The 19,932-nt window shown below is 38.3% G+C and overlaps 1 protein-coding gene across 1 annotated transcript in view; it reads left to right on the top strand.

Annotated features, from left to right (window-relative positions):
- LOC308404397 (voltage-dependent N-type calcium channel subunit alpha-1B-like) overlaps positions 1-19,932 on the top strand; it is a 341,704-nt gene that overhangs the window by 274,230 nt on the left and 47,542 nt on the right. The window contains exons 39-44 of the mRNA XM_080894424.1: positions 4,966-5,071; positions 5,313-5,420; positions 6,611-6,720; positions 7,490-7,671; positions 9,152-9,287; positions 10,343-10,462. Coding sequence (XP_080750550.1) covers positions 4,966-5,071; positions 5,313-5,420; positions 6,611-6,720; positions 7,490-7,671; positions 9,152-9,287; positions 10,343-10,462 — 762 coding nt within the window. The remainder of the gene's footprint in view (positions 1-4,965; positions 5,072-5,312; positions 5,421-6,610; positions 6,721-7,489; positions 7,672-9,151; positions 9,288-10,342; positions 10,463-19,932) is intronic.

Genomic DNA, 19,932 nt, shown 5'->3' with positions numbered 1-19,932 from the left:
GTACAAAATGGCGTGGTGTGTTTCTGTTTTGTTGCATCTGGCCTACCACACTCTGATGTGCAGGACAGAACAAAGTCATTTGGTCCTTCAACGGGGTTGGCTCGCCATCAATTTCAGGATCCGTTGGAATGCACCAGGAAGATACAAACCAAAGAAACAAAAAAAAAAAAAAAACCAAACAAAAAAAAACCTGACCTGTCAACGACAGTGTCATGGGACATATTAAGTTCCTCATAAAATCACAATTCACACATTCGCTTCAACTACTGGGTTTCAGTAAATTGAACAAAGTTTCCTACAGAACATTCCTAAACAATTATCATTAAACACTGGAACATTTTACTTGCAAGGCATTCATGAAACACAGATAAATAATGAACAAGTAAAACACTTTGCTCACCGATCTCAGAATTAGAAAGACGGAGCAGCGCGAGATGGCGCACGACCGATGAAATGGCGTCGTCTCTAACTCCCGACCTTTCTCGACTAAGCAATGTAAAAAGAACCAGCTAATTACTCGTCTTAGCAATATACATACAGTAAAACAATCTTTCATAAACGGCGAGTGCTAGCTCTCCGTCTATATTACTCTTTTTCACACCTCGTCTCAGTAAATCGCCGTGTCTCGTTTCCTCACTAGCTTGCTCATGGAAGGTTCGCGAGCGAGAGAGAGAAGAGAAAAATCTGTGTCCTCCTAGGCAGGGGCGGCAGGCGGAGCCTGTACCACGTTTCAGCAGCTCATTGGCCTAGAGTAACACGTGTCTAAACCAGAACAGTTAACTCCTTAACTGCTGCACCTATGGTTTATTCATTACAAATGAAGTGTGCTGCTTAGATTAATGATTCTTTTCTTATTCTGGTATATTCTAGTTAAGCCATACTCAAATATGGGTTACAAATGTCACAATTATTACCAAAGACAGTCTGAGTAAACTAATAACAGAAAAGGCACATAACAGAGTGGGACTCATGTTGGAGCAAAATGACCATAAAAAAATTCTGAGATTTTTTTTTTTTTTTACACATTTCAATAATTTTTTCCTGTATTTGTTAGTAAATTGGCGATCCTCGCCCCACCTTTACTCCTAAAGGACCTTTCTTGGATGCTGCTTTTGTACCAAATCATAATTACAATCACCCGTTGATATCACCTGTTTCAAATCACATCATTATTTAGCCAATTTACCTGATTACTAGCCCTAAATTGCTCCTGTCCCAACCTTTTTTGGAATGTGTTGCAGGTCTGAGTGACAGGTAAGGATGTATATTTACAAATGAAATTAAACTGACCAACCAAAACGTAAAATATTTTGTGTTCATATTGTCTGCAATGAAATACAAGTCAAAGTCAATTTAGAAATCACTACTTTCTTTTTTTATTTTCTGTTTTCCTATTTTATTCCAGTTAAAACTCACCTCAGGTAGATATGCAAAAATGGACAAAATGTAGTGTGCCATTTACAAATGTTACATTACATTCATAATGGTTGTACAGTACTAGGCAAAGGTTGTAGGCACTTTAAAGAGTCTGGAATCTTTTATGCTCTACAATAACTCTAAAAGGTTACAGTTTGTATTTGTCAGAATACTGAGTCAGGTAGCCAGCACAGTTGAATTCAGTGAAGCTTTGTTAGTTACTTCTCGCTCCAATTATAAGAGCGTGCAAATGCATAACCATGTAAACAAAAAATGAAATTAACATCTCTCACCACTTACCTTGTTGTGTGAATGCCTCACCGGCATTCACACTATTGAGATCCTGTTTCTCTTTATTCTTCCTTTTTCTTTTTCTATTTGCTTCCGTACATTTTTTGCCGCTTAACTAGTCCCTCAGTTTTTATGCCATTATCACCATTCAAATTTTTACAGTTTCTATCAATTCTGCTCTTTCCAGCTCCCATTGAAGTGAATGGCACACATCCCATAAAACGCTCTAAGTGGCATGTTTTTGAACCTTAAGTACTTCCACATACTTTCACCTAGAACCACCATTCCACCTTTAAACCATTCTCCTGTTCTTCTGCTACTGCTGTCTAATTCAGCTTTTCCATAAGTTCTACCATTTCCCTTGAATTAATTTTTAACTTTTGTATGAATTATGAGGATTTGCATGGGTTGCTATCGTTGATATGGACTGAGAGTTAGAGTGCGTGCACTCTAAGCTCTGAAACCCTTCTTCATGTACGAACAAACTCCTGTTGCTTACTCAACTTTTGCTGAACCCACACGAATTATACATCAAAACGTAGGTATTTTTGTTGGCTTTAAGACAGTGTCACTATCATTATCGTGCGAGTTACGTTTTTTTCACAATTTGCCTCGAAGTGACACAAGGTCTGAAAACTTCCCATTCAAAGTCTATGAGGAGGTTGTGAAACTTAGAGCTGAAATTCTGTAACTGGAGGCATTTTCGAATCGTCATATCTCCTTAACAAAGCAAAGTTAAGACATGAGGCTTGTGCCAATATATCTTCAGACACTTTGAGTGTTCTAAACAGTTTTTACAATTATCTTATCGTTGAGCGATGAATTACGTTTGTTTGAGGGGCGGAAATCTGTCCTCTCAGTTTTCAAACTCTGGAAATGAAGCCGTGTGGTCATATCTCCGCGATGGAGGTACAAAGACCTATGTACCTCCGTCACAGTGAAAGTTCACCAAAGTCTGCTGATTCACCCAGTACAAAAATTATGCTTCTATCCCACCTACTTTTTGAGTTGCACAACATTTTGTAACACCAAAAAACGGCATTTTTCGCCTCTCACCGCAATCTAATTCTGACTCCTCATCACTCTGTTTTCTGAGCCCCCCCGCCCCTGTTCCAGGTGGCACAATTGGTTATGACACGGGTCTGCAGCCCAAACGTCTTGGGTTCAATTCCACCTTGTTCCACAGGTTTTTTTTTTTTTAACTACAAATTAATACACTATCACAGTCCTGCAATTTATATTGCTAATTTATTACAATTCTGCTACGTTTTATGATTTTGGCAGCATTTCTAATATGGACCTCAGATTCTTGTTAATGCTCCATGGCAGAAATACATACAAGTACACAGCCTGATGAAGCAGACAGAAGTAGTACCTCTGATTGGTGGACTAAAATTTAGCAGAACCAGGCTGTTCTGCCTCTTTTTTTTTTTTTTGTCAGAATTTTCAGCTTTTTCACCTTTTTTAGTTACGTGAGAACCAGTTTGGCTCAATGAGTAGCTGAAAAAATTTCAGCCTCTTCTGCTCTTTCAGAAGAATTTCAGCCTTTTCACCTTTTTCTAGCATACAGTTCTGCTTCTTCACCTCTTTTCACAACAATTCAGCTTCTTCAGCCCCCTGCACATTTTTTCTCTCATCATATCTCTCGTTGACACAAGAACTGCTATGGTTCAGTGAGATGAACAGCTGCTGTGAGATCTGTTGGTGCAGGTTTGAATCCTACTTGTGGCTGTTAGCACACTTCTGCTCTGCTTGCATGCACTCTGCTTTAGTGACACTGTTCAGTGTACCCTTTTTAAATAAACCAGTTTTCAGCAAACAGTTCAGCTTCTACACAGTTTTCAACAGATAGTTCTCCTTATTCTGCTGTTTTCAGATTCCACTACAAGGCATTCACACAGCATTTTCGCAGGAAATGCAACTTTTTCTAGTTTTTAACTGTTTGCCACTTTTCTGGATGGATGGACCTTTTGCGCATTAATATACCGTTTCTTTAATGATACACTGGAATGCTTTTTTTTTTCAAGATTCTTCAAAACTTGAAAATGCTCTGCCTTTAGATTTAGGTTTATGCTTTTTTTTAGCTTGTAAGCTTTGCCTTTGAGACAGCTCTGCAATAAAAAGGGGACGCGGAGATAGTGAAACAATTTTAACACTCCCTGGATTGTACTTATACCTCAAAAAGTTTGTTATGCCTAAAAATAAATGTAAAAAAAACCTCATGTTATAATTAGCCATAAAAAAATTACAGCTCTATTAACTGCTAAATGCAAGAAGGGTTGAACATGACCTAATGTGCTGAAAAGCATTGGAGCGGCTCTGCTGAACAAATACCATTTTCAAATGGTTATTTTTCTGCAAAAAATATTTATTTCATTGCATAAAAGACAAAACATATGTTGCTACAGGTAAATCTTTAATAGGTCAATGACTTCTGTTATTGTTAGTGGTTTGAGTTAAGGATTTTTTCTTTCCAGCTGATTGTGCAGCCTATGATTGTGTGTGTACATTTGCTAAAGTGAGTGTGTGGCCATGTGTAAAAAGGCCTGAGTGTGTGTATATGTTTGGCCCTCAGTTCTCCATCCCCGTTTCATTCTGACTCTGGTCTTCTTATTCTCTGCACTGCCACTGATAGCACATGTAGGTGAATGCTTTTTGTGTTCAGGGGAGCTCAACTCTTACAGCAACAATCCCATAGCATCCTTTATGCAAATAGTGGTTCCATTAATGCTGTATGAACCAAGTCTTCCTGCTAAGTCTGATCAAGCTTGGTGGAATTAACTCTTTGATGCTAGTATCCACTGTACATGTAGAGCATACTCAGCTTCTCAACTCCAAACTGATGATTGCTGCGATGGCAACCACAGAGTCGAGCTCCTGCGACTGTTGAAGCACCTTCATGGTTATGTGTTACATGCCTTCTCTCGCCTTTTTTTCGGTCAATGTCAGTCTTGCACCAGTGCCCTTTGACTTGCAACATAGTGCATACTGTAGCTAGTAGCAGTGTATGTCAATGTCTAGTTTGTCTCCTGTATATTCTTGTAGAGAAGGCTTTTTGTGTGCTGAAATATATCTCTGGAGCATTTCATCAATCTAGAGAAACTTGCACATAATAAACCAAATTTAGCAAAGAACCTGAATCATTTGAGGGGATAGGATCACTTCAGCACACAGACTGATTTCTCTGGGTGAAATTTATGTTTTTATTAAACAGTTTGTTATGATCAGTGACCTAATGTCTCTTTGTCTAACCCTCAGCGCCTCGTCAAAATGAATATGCCTATTGCTGATGACAACACAGTTCACTTTACCTCCACTCTGATGGCACTGATTCGCACAGCACTGGAGATCAAGTTGGCGTCAGGTTAGAGGCACATAATTATACACTGATAACACTGTGTAGACCCAAAATGGTCTAAGTAATCTTCAATGTTAACCCTAATCCTAACCTTATCTTTGGAGCAAAGCAAAAAGGACAGTTGTGGGGGGAAAAATAAATAGTTTTTGATGTGTGTCAGTTAGAATTATTACGTTATGGTTAAGGTTATCACTATTATGACAAGAGGTTGAGTCTCTTTTAATCTCTCTTGATTTTGTACTTGTAGGAATGGTAGCCCAGCGATTATGTGATGCAGAGTTAAAAAAGGAATTGTCCACAGTGTGGCCCAACCTTTCCCAAAAGACCATGGACCTGTTGGTCACGCCACATAAACGTAAGCAAATTATCAGAATTTTAATTTTCTATTCATCTATAGATGACATACATAAAAAAGTAGTCTTTTTCTTTTTTTAAAATTGTGGCACTTAGAGTTGATGCTAAAGAGAAAATTAATTAATAATTAATAATTAATTGACTTTTAATTGAACATTATAGTACCATTCCCAGACTCTGGTGTCCTTTCATAATACTATATTCATATTATATTCATAATACTCTTTAGTACACTATAGTATTAATACTCTGACTAGCAATTTTATATGATGGATCATGCAGAAAAAATAGAATTGGGCTGAAAGGTCTATTACATTGTTAAGTATTCAGGTTGTGTGTCGTGTTTTTAAAAAGTAACTAAGTAATAAAGTAACTAATTACTTTTGAAAATAAGTAATTAGTGAATTAACAACATTTATTTGTTGGTGAAGTAATCAGTAATTAGTAATTTTTTTTCAAGCAATTTGACCAACACTGGTCATCATGACTTTAAAAATTTCTGACCCAAGGTGCAGACAGTGACTACAATCAAGTATAGGTTTAATTAAAAAAGGCAACGGGCAAACAAGGCTTAGGAGTAGGTACCAATTAGCAGGTGGAGATCTGTGGTGAGTGGCAGGTTTTCAGTGGAGAGTGGGCAGGTAGGCAATTAGCAGTTAAGTCAATGAATCCATAGGAAGTGGTGGGCTATGAGAGTGACAAAGGCTTATAACCAGCTGTGAACTACTGACTCCTCAAGGGAAGAGAGGATGGCTTTCCAAGGGATGGAGGACAGACTTCAGCTGGTCCACAGCTGGTCCTTAAATATACTGCCATAAAAAGTAGATGCACAGCAGCTTTTTCACCCAAAAAGTATCCCTAAACCACCCTATAGTGTGAGTTACTGTGTGCATGTGGCCATCCAAGACTTAACTTTACAGTTGATTTTGTTGCCACCTTTGCCAAGATGTGATCACCAGATACTGCAACTACAAAAAGGCATTTTGACTCAGAGGTGATTGTTCTGCTTTTCTTTTTTTTAGTTACTTACTATAAATTAACAAACTTGTTCACCATAAGAATTCCCTTTTCTTTAAACCATTAGGGAGACATGCAGTGCACAGAGATGCATTGAAATAAGAAGAAATGAGTCAGTTACTACTTCTTTTTATGTCTTGTCATTTCTTAAATAATTTCTTCTCACCTCCTCAGCCAATGAGCTCACAGTAGGGAAGGTTTATGCAGCCTTGATGATCTTTGACTACTATAAGCAGAATCGAGCTAGGAGACTGCAGCAGCAACAGAGCGCTTTGGGCTCCCAGGTACAACACCCTCATTACATATGCAGACATGCAAGGAAGTACACACACAATGGATGGAGTTCAAATCTAGATGCATGGGTGCACATACATGCTTGCAAACTTACACACTTTGAATGTATGCTGCATGTAAACACACATGCACAGAAGATACTTTGTGTTCACTAGTAATTCACTGGTAATTTGCAAAAGCTATCATCTGTTTTCCCAATTTATATAGAAGTACCAGGAGAGTTGTTACTTGCTGTTGTTGTATTAATCTTTTAACAGTTACAAGGCTAACATCAACCTATCTGCGGCCAGGGTCGAGTAAATTCTCATACATTTTGGCATTAATTTATCCATAAAAACCTTCTGAACCATCTGAGTGTGCCAAGTGGGCAGAAATTCTATAGAAAAGGGACAGACATGTTCTAAGTAGGGGAAATGGTAACCTTAACCCTAACTTTTGAGGGGTCACCAGTAACCTAGTGGATGTTAAATACTTAATGACACTCTTGTCAGTTTCAGTCAGACATGAATTGGTGGAATTTGGCTGCTGACAGATGTTTATCAGCAACTTTGCACGCCTACTCTACTCGTGCATGTTTCCACACTCCCACATGCACATAGATATATTGCAAACAAGCATGACTACAAGCAAAGAATATTCTGGCCTAAGTCTCCACATCCAACTAGCCCTGAGCGCCTGTTGTCAGACCTGGGTCCAGCAATATTCTGCCTGCTGCCTCTGGATTTCTTCAGCATGTTGCCATCCATCTCTCCTCCACAGTGCAAGGTCGGGGCTCTATTTAAGCCATTGCTGCCTCTGACTCACATACAGGAGAAAGACCTCCCTAAGATGTTAAACAGTGTGGAGCCTCCCAGCATGCTTAGGTACCAGTCTAAATCCCATGCCAAGTCTCAGCCACAGACCAGACCTAGCTCCAACTCCCTCAACAATGGAGGCACTTTGTAAGTTCAATACTTCAGGAAAAACGCATAACAGATTCTTTTTTATATTCTGCTTGTGGTGTGTTGTGATCCTGTATTGAATAAACAGATAGATGGATGAATGATAGATGGAGGTGTGCTGCTTAACCCTATAATGCCCTTTGTTTCATATTTGATACATGAGTTTCTGAGACTTCTATCTAATCAACATGATCAATACTTGCCATAATTTCAATGCTATAATGTAATGGAAAAAAAAAAAAATTTGTGTGAAATTAACATTGTTGTTAACATAACATTGCCAAAAATGCCCAGTGTCACAAATGCGATACAAAAATATATCATAACTATATCATCAAATTATATAGTAAACAACAAGATATAGCAAAAAATGTAGGTTTTGTTATAAAGGTTATTAAACATCTCAGTTCCAAAAAATTTGAATTTTCTGGCTATTTTTGATGGGTTGGGTCTTAAACTTAGATAAAAGATCTGATTACTTCTTTCATAACTGCATGCATTTATGTTGCAGTGGCCCTGCAGAGTTTATTCTGCTATGCCAGTCTTCTATAAAATTGTGTAAAGGTCATAGTGGAGAGAAAATCAAAACTGAAATAAATGTAATACTTTTATATGCACATTCTTTTTACTCCAGTACCTTCTTTGCCTCTAGGAGGTATTTGCCAGTAAAATTAATGGCTGCATTGACAATAGCTACTTATTTTAAGTAGCTATTGTCTAATAGCTATAGCTACTTATCTAAATAAACTAATGTACTGTCTTAGTCTACTGACAAATGCAAGAAGACATTTTACTGATGAGCAAAGGGCTGTTTGTTGTGTTTTAGCATTCGTTTAGCATCATACTACAGCATCATACTCAGCTCTGTAACCCATTGTGAAGCCGGAGCTGTTAACCCACCATACAAATTTTGATGTAACCTTATGTGTATTCCTCAGCTTTTTAAACTTCTGCCACGTTTGTTATGAGCATCCCCTAGTGTAATAAGAAAAAGCATTATAGGTTTTCAGATCACCAAAATCACATTGATATATTATTAGAAGTAAGTAAATCCGGTTTACCTGTGAGTGTGTGTCAGTTCTTCAAAGTACAAATGGTGCATTGCAGACCAACTTTCTTATTTGAGACCTGGTTCTTGCAAAAAAATTAAATCTTAAAGTTAGATGTAAAGGAAGTTTTTGGATGTGAGATCTGTGATCTCATCTTCGGAAAATCTTCTAAAAATCTGATTGCTTTTACCACTTAAAGAATATGAAATGACCCAGTTGACTAAAAGGCCTGAAAGACAATGGGAAATTATAGTGGAGTTATAGCTGTTGTATAATATAGCTGTTTAATTACCAAGAAATAATGCTAATTGATCAATGTGTCAGATATCCTACAATAGTTTTACAGCTAGTTTTGAATACTTGAGACTTCAATGACAACAGGAACCGCTGACCTTGTAAAAGTTAAACTGAACTGTGATTATTACACACAGGCCAAGTCAAGATCACACCATCAAGCCATCATCTTCCTGGGTGATTGATAAACCCAAAGAAGTGCCATGGGCTAAGAATAAGAGAACGATGTCCCGGGGCCCATCTGAGGACACTTCAGACACTGCCATCAATCAGGTAAAACATACGGATGCATGTTCAACATGAGCTGTGAAAATATTTCAGTGTTTACAATATATTCCAAACATTGTGGCACAAGTGGCAGAAATAAGCTTCTTTTGGATGCTGGCTGTCCTCTTAAAGACAGGCTGAGGAGCTTGATCAGGAGTAGAGCCACTTTTTCTCCACATTGAAAGGAACCAATTTGACGTGGTTCAGACATCTGACTGGAACTCAACTGACTAGTTGAGTAATTTTAGGAAAGCCCTAGGCAGTCTCCTGGACAGGACTTGCTCGAGTTATGTCTCTCAGCTAGCTTGGGCACAACTCAGTATCCCCCCAAGATGAGGTGGCCGTGGTAAGGGAAGTCTGGGCTTCTCTGCTCAGACCCAAACCCAGATAAACAGTAGAAAAAGCATGGCCATATAGAATAATGTTTGCTATAAAATGATTACATCAATTTGATTAAATATGGTAATTCATGTCAAAGCAAGACTTCACATAGTATCCTTACTATTTGACTATTTTTATTAATACTACAGATGTGCTCATGTCCTATTCACTAGGTTCTGCTCTTCTTACTTTAACTTATAATCTTGTAATCCGTGTATAGATGATTGTTTTCATTCACAAATAATTCACTTTTGCTTTACTCTCAGTGAGAACAGCATAGTGGTTAGAATTATATTACAAATAGTACAAGTCTAGCCTATCTTTAAACCATTGAGTCATGGTGTCTGTTATCTCAATACTGAATTAAAGGAGCAGTGTGCAACCTCAGACAACAATCGTTGTTTGTTGTTGATTGTTGTTAATGACACAGTGGGTATAATTAAGCTACAGAGTAGTAGCGGGTAGAGTCTGTGTTCTGCTAGTAACATCAATTGTTGATGTCAGTGATTAGTGGACTCTGTTGCTAAGAGACCATTAGCTAATTGTGGTGTTATAGAGACACAGCGGGTCCAGAGAGTTCCAGTAGTCTTCTCAAATTGAGTCCAAATTGCTTAATGCACCTCCAAATGTCATCATTGCATGCTGATGAGGCAGGGTTTTGTTTGTATTTGTATGCTCAGGAGTCGGTAGAGATGAAGAAGATGGAGACCAGTGTGAGCAGTAGAATTCCATTCACTGGCTCCGGTCTGGAAAACCAGGGCCGAGCTGCTTCGATGCCTAGACTCAATACTGAGCTGCAGGTAACAGCTCATCTTCACCAAACTTACTTACTTACTTAATTTACTTATTGATTTCATTTCTTATCGATTCTCTTATTGATGCTTCCACTGATTTTCATTTGGTTAGAGGTATTTCCTCTCTTTTTTGTGATCAGTGTTGCGGTTGTTACTCAAGTATTTTATTACACAGAAAACCTTTCTTTAAAGTAATGCAGTACATTACATTAGCATTTCGCCAGTCTCTTATAATTACTATTTAACAATATAAAGCTATAGGTGTTGTTAATATAAACCTATACCAACGCAAATCGGTGTCCTAATGTGTAGACACAAATAGATTCTTCCTCTTAGTATCTAGGTATTGACCACAAAGGCAATGGCAACAGGTTGTTGCCATGGTGGGTCACTGCAAAAAAAACAAAATAGTATTATTTTACTATTTCAATTTCATTGTGGATTCAGTGTTTGAGTTAAGAGTGCACATGTTCGCAAATGCAGTGATCTGATTGATCAGATTTGTTTGTTTGGATTTCAGATTTGTCTAATTTCCAAAAAATTTGAAAAATCGATCTTGGTTCAAAGCAAAAATAAAATAAATGCCGCATGTTAGTACAGTCAAATTATTCGATGGGTGTGAATGGCTGCATTAAGAATACGTGAGTCTAAAAAATATGTTTAATGGACAAGGTGTGGCATATCTGTAATTAATTGATTTTTTTTTCCATCTATAGGCCACACGGGTACACAGCCCATCAATGGGGGCCAAAATTCTGGCTGGGTTGTAGTGGATTCAATACTCCTTTCACTCAGTGACATGCAAATCAATTTATAACTTTTACGTGATGTGTTTTTTCTGGAATTTTGGTTGATATCCTGTCTTAATCAGAGCTCAGTTTCGCTCAGAAATAACATTACTGTTATTTTTCTTAAAATTAATGCAGAACGTGACTTTCCGGGTTAAGTAATAGATTAGAGTATTTGTTACATTACTTTCACATTATATCTGTCTATTTTCTCAGTCATCCAGGTCATGGTAGTATTGAGAGCTTGAAAGACGGCAGTTAGACTTCTCCAGGTTTGAGAAAATGTTTTACATCTTATCCAAGAGACTTTGTTCTAATGACAAATGGTGGAGAGTCCCCCCTCTGGGGCTTGTCTCATTTGGATGTGAACCTCAGGGTTGTTGACAAACTATTAATTATATGAGTCATCACCTGAGCCCAGCTGTGAATAAATGTTTGCTGCATGACCATAGCCAGGCTTAAGGGTGAAACCCACCCCATAATGTGATTTATTGAGGACACCTGAGACAAGATGTACATGGGGTTGAGGTGCCTGGGACAAAATCTCAAAATTTCTCCGCCTCGCACCTATGTCTGTTTCAATATCTTACCCCACCCCTCCCTCTAACAGACGGGGATGAGTGCGCTAACATACCTGCAGTTGCTGTTTTAATGAGTGTTTGATGGAAAACGACAATGGCGGAGTTTGCGGTCTCCAGTCGCATGATAGCAGGGCCCAGGTAAATAATTTTCCAGCACGTGTACGTTACACATGCTATTTAAAAAAAAAAAAATTATGATTATTACTTTGCTAGCTATCAAACTCGCTGAAGAAATGATTGAAATGCACTGAGTGTGATGCAATACGGCAGCGCTATTATTTTTTTTATTTTTTGGAGTAAATTCTAGCTTTATGAAACCAGCTTGGTTTTTACAATACTGCGTCAGAACACTTTAACTATGGAACGCCACGACTGCCATAATGAATTAATTAAATACACCATTAAATAATTAATTAAATGTGTCAATAATTAATTAAAATTGGAATTAATTAATTAAATAAATAGTTATGACACATGTAATTAATTAATTAAATAAATAGTTATGACACATGTAATTAATTAATTATTGACACATTTAATTAATTATTTATGTATTTCACATTTTAATTAATTATTGACACATTTAATTAATTAATTATTGACACATTTAATTAATTATTTATGTATTTCACATTTTAATTAATTATTGACACATTTAATTAATTATTTAATGATATATTTATTTATTTCATTTTGGCAGTCCTGGCGCCTGGCTCTCATCATGAAATAATTTTATCTGTCAGCCTCACCCATCAAACTCAGGGGGCGGGGTTAACGCTGATCGAGTCAAAACCATTGCTTTGGCCTGGTAGCCATTGTTTCTAGCACACAACAACCGGCACGTGGAAGCTAACAGAACTGAGCTTTGAAAAACCCTGTTTGTGTGTCACCAAATACCGTTTTAATATTTTTTTAGCCGAGAATGTAGTGGTTTAATCTTCATGTGTCTGGTCGGTTTGTCAAGATACAGCCTCTTTGCAAAAGTGCTTCGATGATTTCGGAGATGTCTGCCCAGTCTCACGGCAAAGCGTGGGATAGACCCGCTCGCCTCGCAAGCAATCCCACCGACAAAGCGCAGGCCCCGGTACACAGCTGTAGTAACCCCCACTGACTTCTTTTACTGAGGTTATATTTATTGGTGTTTTATTTCCTGATGTTCTTATGTGTCCTACGTGTTTCAGTCGCCAATTCTGAATTATAACTAACATTAAAAAATGTTTAAGGAGGAGAGAGAGCAAATAAATCTGTTTAACATCTGATCTTTGGGTTTTTGTTCAGTAATCAGCGTGACCTGTGTATAAACGCATAAAAGAGATAACGTTGGTGTTTCTGTCATGTAGTAACTGCTGGTGTGCCGATAGTGTTAGGGCAGCTGTCCCTTTAAGAGTTCTGATACCTGGTGACATCACAGGAAGCAGGAAGTAATAATAATAATAATAATAATAATGGATACTTTATTGATCCCCATGGGGAAATTACTTGTTTTTCTCTGCATTTGACCCATTCACTCAGTGAAGCAGTGGGCAGCCCACTAAGCAGGCGCCCGGGGAGCAGTGTGTAGGGACGGTACCTTGCTCAGGGGTACCTCAGGGTAGCCGTTAAGTGGATTCGAACCGCCGACCTTCCGATCATGGGGCGACCACTTTACCTACTGAGCTATCCCTGCCCCTTAGTAGTAAGTAGTAAGGTTTAGTGAAGTTTGCACATGGCCAAGGAGACTGCCATGAATCCACATGCATCTGCCTTCAATCCTTCGTCTTTTGGAGCATCATCTGTATGTATATTGTTTATTTGATGCTTATCTGTAGTTCTGTGGTTGTATTTTGTGACATGAGGGAAGTTTAATGTGTAACTTTGATACGTTGTTGAAACCACATGTTTAGAGCACGGCTAATGCTTATTCTTGCAGCTAAAGTGCTACGCTACGTTGATTTAGATTATTGTAGACTTGTAGGTACAGTGTATATGTAAGATTTAAAGAATATACTGTAATTGTAATTGTGTTATGTTTGTTTCAGTTTCACACTTTCTACATCATTAAACCTGTGGACAAAGAGTAATGGTCTTCAGAGTCTTGATGGAAGAAAAGTGTTGAACCTTGCTGCCGGTTCCTCTTCTGTGCAGTGTGAAGAGGGAAAGACAGTACAGCTGGCTTTAACTGTACAAAGGTTGTTCGACACTATGAAACACATACAGACTTCATGATGTTCGGCTAATATTTTTATTGTGAATATTAATCATGAGGGTAAACGGCCCTGTACACCACGGAGCGAGGTCAGCATATCCACGATATCCTCAGCTCCATGAGTTAACACAAAGTTTCCCAGCTGACTATCTAACTGCCAACTATTCCAGAGACATGAAAATATACAGCATAAAGAAAAGTGTAAGAGACTCAGCAGCAGATTAGAATAACAGTTATAGATTTAATAAATCACCAAATGAATCCAAGAAACGAGCAAACCTGTTCCGACAATTTGAGTTTGTATTCCCTCAGCTGCAGACTCGCTGCTGTTTAAATGTTTGAGAGGAAGATTAGATATAAACAAACGTCAAACATAGACTCAGTCTGCCTTCACATTTGATATGAGGCCAGCACGTATAGTGGCTGTGTCCTGTTTTAAGATCATACATGTAAAATTGTTGTCTGACCTCCGTCGATCCAGCGTTCAGAGTCCGTGGTTACCATGGTTACTGCATAAGCAGCTATAATGTTAACAGCTGGCACTGAGGAAACCTCCCGGCAGCATGGGTGTTTATGTTTTTCATTGCAAAAGAACTGTCTGAATGGTTAACTGAAGTTAACTTGGATAAATTATAGTTAAGGAGTATCACAGATAACGCCTACGTGAGCTGTGCGACTGTTCACTACACTGAAATCAGCAGGCTATTACTGAAATACACGTGCTATATCATAAACTATGATATAAATAGGGAGGTCCTATTAACATGTTTAGTTTTAAAGGACACCTTCCTGCCTTTAGTCTCCTTCATGAGCAGTATTAGTTTTCTTCTAACATCCAGAAGTCTGCACGATGTGTTTCATAGTTTGTAACAAGCCTTTGACAGGTAAACATAACATGACCGAAAAAGCCAAAAAAAAAAAAAAAAAGAGAGAGAGAGAGAGTGTGTTGACATAAGAAGAGAAAATGCTCTCAATTATGGAGACAGGCAAATGGTTCATTTATGTTTGATGTGTGTTTATTCCTCCCTAAATATCGTCGGTGAAGTTTGCCATGCACGTCAGATTTTCCTGCGCATTTTTATACCTCTGCCAACAGAGAGAGAAAAAAAAAATCACATTCTAACAGACAGCTGGTGCTTAGAATACAGTTGAATAACTATTAAAAAACAGATGATATTTAGATGATAGTTCAGTCTAACACATGTGCCAGTGAACCATTAAACGTCTGTGAAACTATGCAGTTATGAAACGTAACTTTAACCTCAGCCAAACCGATTTGCTCAGTTGTAAATAAAACAGCGAAGTAAACGTGACCCGACAGACAGAACCTGAGTGAATGAAGTCCAGCGTTTAACCACTGAGAGCTAAAACTCAGCTGAGGTTTCAAAGCTGTGTGCCGGTGATTGGACATCAGCCGCTGATGAAGCTGGTTCGCCTATAAAGTGCTCTGTAAGGAAACAAGCTCCAGCAGCTCTGCGCTCGGGAAAAACACTATATTTACTTATCTTGTGCAGAAAAATGCGCTGACATTGCTTTATATCGAGCACCGGCTGCCCAGTTAAACTGTGACTATCACCAGGTAACGTAGGCGTGTTTCTTGAATTAGCAGCAGGTGTTAAACAGCTGACAGATGAGGAGGAGGATGCATGCAGGTAAACGGAGGGTCTGTTGAGCTGATCGCTGGTTTCGTGAGAAAAATGTCAGCTCGTTCTTTATGTTACAGAAGCACAGAGACACAAGACCAGGCGGAAAGAGACGATCGTTGGTGAAAATGAGAATCTGCGAATGCAACATGTGGAACACGGAGAGTGGAATATGTAAACAAACCGGTTAACGTAACCCCCTCGGTGCACTCTGCATGCTAATTGTTAGCAGAGCTAGTGAAATCTCTGAAAACATCTGAGCACTTTTGCAAACATGTTCTATGTTGACAACCTGACCAGACATACGGCGCGACATTCGTGGCTAAAACACTGTTAAAAGTGTAGCTGGTGACAGAAAAACGGGGTATTTTAAAACTACACCACCATCATTGCTGCCTGTGATTTGATCTGCATTCTGGGATACCTGGCTGCCCCAAGTCTACACAAGCAATCGATTATCTAGGATCGACCTGTTTTGACTTACTTTGCACGGCAACCAATCAAATGTTAGAGAAGCTGCATGGGCAGCGTTAACCCCGCCCCCTGAGTTTGATGGGTGAGGCTGACAGATAAAATTATTTCATGATGAGAGCCAGGCGCCAGGACTGCCAAAATGAAATAAATAAATATATCATTAAATAATTAATTAAATGTGTCAATAATTAATTAAATGTCAATAATTAATTAAAATGTGAAATACATAAATAATTAATTAAATGTGTCAATAATTAATTAATTACATGTGTCATAACTATTTATTTAATTAATTAATTCCAATTTTAATTAATTATTGACACATTTAATTATTTAATGGTGTATTTAATTAATTCATTATGGCAGTCCTGGCGTTCCATATTTAACTTCCTTTATTCAATTTTAAGGGCTGAAACTTGTATTGAACTTTTCTGCTCTAACCTTTTTTTTTCATTCTTTTATTTTTCAATGCCAAACTGTCATAAAACACATAGGTACATATAGAAGTAATAATCTTTTCCTTTTTCTTTTTTATAGCATACAAAAAAACCCATAGATGAGATGAGTACCTGAATACCCCCCACTCGCTCCCAATAATGTAAAAATGAATATGTTACAGAGAAAATGAATTGACTCATACAAAAAATACAAAACCCATACCAAAAAAAAAAAAAAAAATCAACAATAAGATAATAGTGCGTATCCTTATAGTTTAATATTAACATTAACATATCTGCTAGCCTCAAAAAACAAGGTCTTAACATTAATCAATATTGATATAAATCTTAACCAACAACAGTAACAATATTAATATTAATATTAATGGTTACTTGCTCCTCGGTCGAAACTAATTAATAATGCTGGAATATCTTTAAATAGAGTATTCTTATAAGGTAGAACAGCCACTGCCGGGAATAGCAGAAAATTTGTACAATATTGTCATATGGTGGACTACAGAGAGATTTCTCGTGCTGGTAACTTTTCTAAATATTTAAGTAATGGTTTCCAGTGAGTAAAAAGTCTATCCAATGAGCCTCTGATGGAGAATTTTCTCTTCTCCAATTTTAAGAGTCCTAAGATATCCTGTAGCCAGACTTTCATTAATGGTGGCTGAGATGGTTTCCACAACAACAAAATTATTTTTCTAGCTATGAGAGAAGCAAAGGCAATAAGGTTATTTTGAATAGCTGTAGTATGAAGGTTAATTGGTGGTTTGCCAAATATAGCGATATGTGGAGTTGGAGTCAATTTTATACCCAATATATCCAAAGTTATTTTGAAGAATTGATGCCAAAATTCAGACAACCTAGGGCACGCCCAGAACATATGAGTAAGATTGCAAGGTATCTGTGAGCATCTGTCACATTTATTATCAAATTTATCTGGATACTGTAGTGTAATCTGTGGAAAACTTTAAATTGTATTAATGAAAGTCTGGCAAAACTACAAGACGAATTAATGGCCCTTACCGCTCACTCCCAGAACAACTCAGAAAAACTCATATGGAGTTCTGACTCCCATTTCATCTTGGTCCTGTATAAAAGAGATTCACTAGGCGGAGAAGCTACTTTATAAATAAAGGTAAGAAATATGACCCTTTACCAAAGTTTTGGCTCTGAGAACCAAATCTATTCCACTGGAAGCTGGGATTTGTGGGAATAAAGTTGAACATTTCTTTGCAAAGTTTTGCAACTGGCAGTACCACAAAAAAAATTCAGATTTATTGAAATTAAAGTGAGTAACTAGTTCGTTAAAATTTGCAAAAACATCATTTACGTATTCAAAGGAGCTTGCAAAGAAAAGCGTCTGGACTTCTTTAAGTTACTTGATGACGTTTCACCTCTCATCCGAGAAGCTTCTTCAGTTCTAAGGTCAAATGGTGGGGAGTCCCAGATTTAAACCTAGTGGGAGTATCCCCCCACAGACGGACAAAAGGACCCCCTGCTGATCCTCTAATCGCCTGAGCCAAGGTGTGAAACTGGGTGCGGGTCCCAATCAGCCAGAGTTTCGAGTGAGCTTATTGTGAAACCTGGCCCCACCTTATCATGCGAATTCCTGAGGTCAGATGGCCCAGGATGTGAGTGGGCGTTAAGGCCCCACTCATATGCTATTTGTACAGACAGAGGCACAAGGAGAGGAGTAGAGTAATTTGACCCATGAAACAAAATTATTATTAAAGATAAATTTTCTTAAAGAAAAGAAAAGATAGGCCCATTCCACTCTATCAAAGGCTTTCTAGGCGTCAAGAGATGTTATAGCTTCTGGAACGTTAGAGGATGATGGAGAAAGAATGACACCAAGAAGTCTTCTTATGTTAGAGTATGAACGTCTTCCTTTTATGTCAAAGGAGCTTGCAAAGAAAAGCGTCTGGTCTTCTTTAAGTTGCTTGAAGACGTTTCACCTCTCATCCGAGAAGCTTCTTCAGTTCTAAGGTCAAATGGTGGAGTGTCCCAGATATAAACCTAGTGGGAGTAAACCCCCACAGAGGGACAAAAGGACCCCCTGATGATCCTCTAATCGCCTGAGCCAAGGTGTGAAACTGGGCGTGGGTCCCAATCAGCCAGAGTTTCGGGTGAGCTCATTGTGAAACCTGGCCCCACCTTATCATGCGAATTCCTGAGGTCAGATGGCCCAGGATGTGAGTGGGCCTTAAGGCGTCTGGGAAGGGATCTCAAAACTGGATTATAGATGGCAGAGAGTTGGTGTCGTAAACCCCCGCCTCTGTTCAAAGATGGTCGCTCACAGTGGACATAGATGGCTTCTTTCACTCCTCTTTCAAACCATCTGTCCTCTCTGTCCAAAATGTGAACATTGGCATCCTCGAAAGAGTGTCCTTTATCCTTAAGATGCAGATGGACTGCTGAGTCTTGTCCTGTGGAGGTGGCTCTTCTGTGTTGTGCCATGCGCTTGTGAAGTGGCTGTTTGGTCTCTCCAATGTAGAGGTCTGGGCATTCCTCGCTGCACTGTACAGCATACACCACATTGTTAAGTTTGTGTTTTGGCGTTTTGTCTTTCGGGTGAACCAGTTTCTGTCTGAGCGTGTTGCTGGGTTGTCTTCCTTTTATGAATCTCGTCTGGTCCTCTGAGATAATTGAGGGCATAATCGATTCTAGTCGCCGGGCTAGGATTTTTGCAAGAATTTTAACGTCTACCGGGAGGAGTGATATTGGCCGATAGGATGTGCAGCTCAGTGGGTCTCTGCCTTTTTTAAAAATGAGAGAAATAGTGGCTTGCATGAGTGTAGGTGGCAGAGTTTCTTTGCTCAAACGAATAATTAAACATTTGCAGTAGAAGTGGAGCTAGCTGATCTGAAAAAACTTTATAAAACTCAACCAGGTAGCCATCTGGACCTGGTGATTTACCGCTATTCATTGATTGTATTGATTCTTTAATTTCTAAAATTGTAATAGGGGCGTCTAATTTTAAATTAATTTCAATTTAGGTAGATCCAATTTTTCAAATAAACTATATAATTGGCTTTCATCTATGAAAGATTCTGAGGTATAAAGTTGAGTAAAGAAAGATCTGAAAGTGTCATTAATTTTATCTGGATCTGAGGTTATTAAGCCTGAATCATCGGTTATCTGTATAATTTGATTTGATGCTGTTTTAGTCTTCAGTTGCTGTACCAGGAGACAGCCAGCTTTATCACCATGTTCATATACTAACCCTCGAGAGCGGAGGAGAACTTGTGCAGCTTCTGAAGTTTGAAGTCTTATTCTTTCTTTATAAAGATCAGGTGTATTTGTAAGAGAGATAGACAATTCTATCTCTTTTATGGCCTTCTCCAAATCTTTCTGCTGGG

This window comes from Rhamphochromis sp. 'chilingali' (genome assembly GCF_963969265.1).
Source record: "Rhamphochromis sp. 'chilingali' genome assembly, chromosome: 10".
NCBI classification, from domain to species: domain Eukaryota; kingdom Metazoa; phylum Chordata; class Actinopteri; order Cichliformes; family Cichlidae; genus Rhamphochromis; species Rhamphochromis sp. 'chilingali'.
Note: the sequence above shows the minus strand (reverse complement) of the source record. Positions and strands in the feature narration are given on the sequence as shown.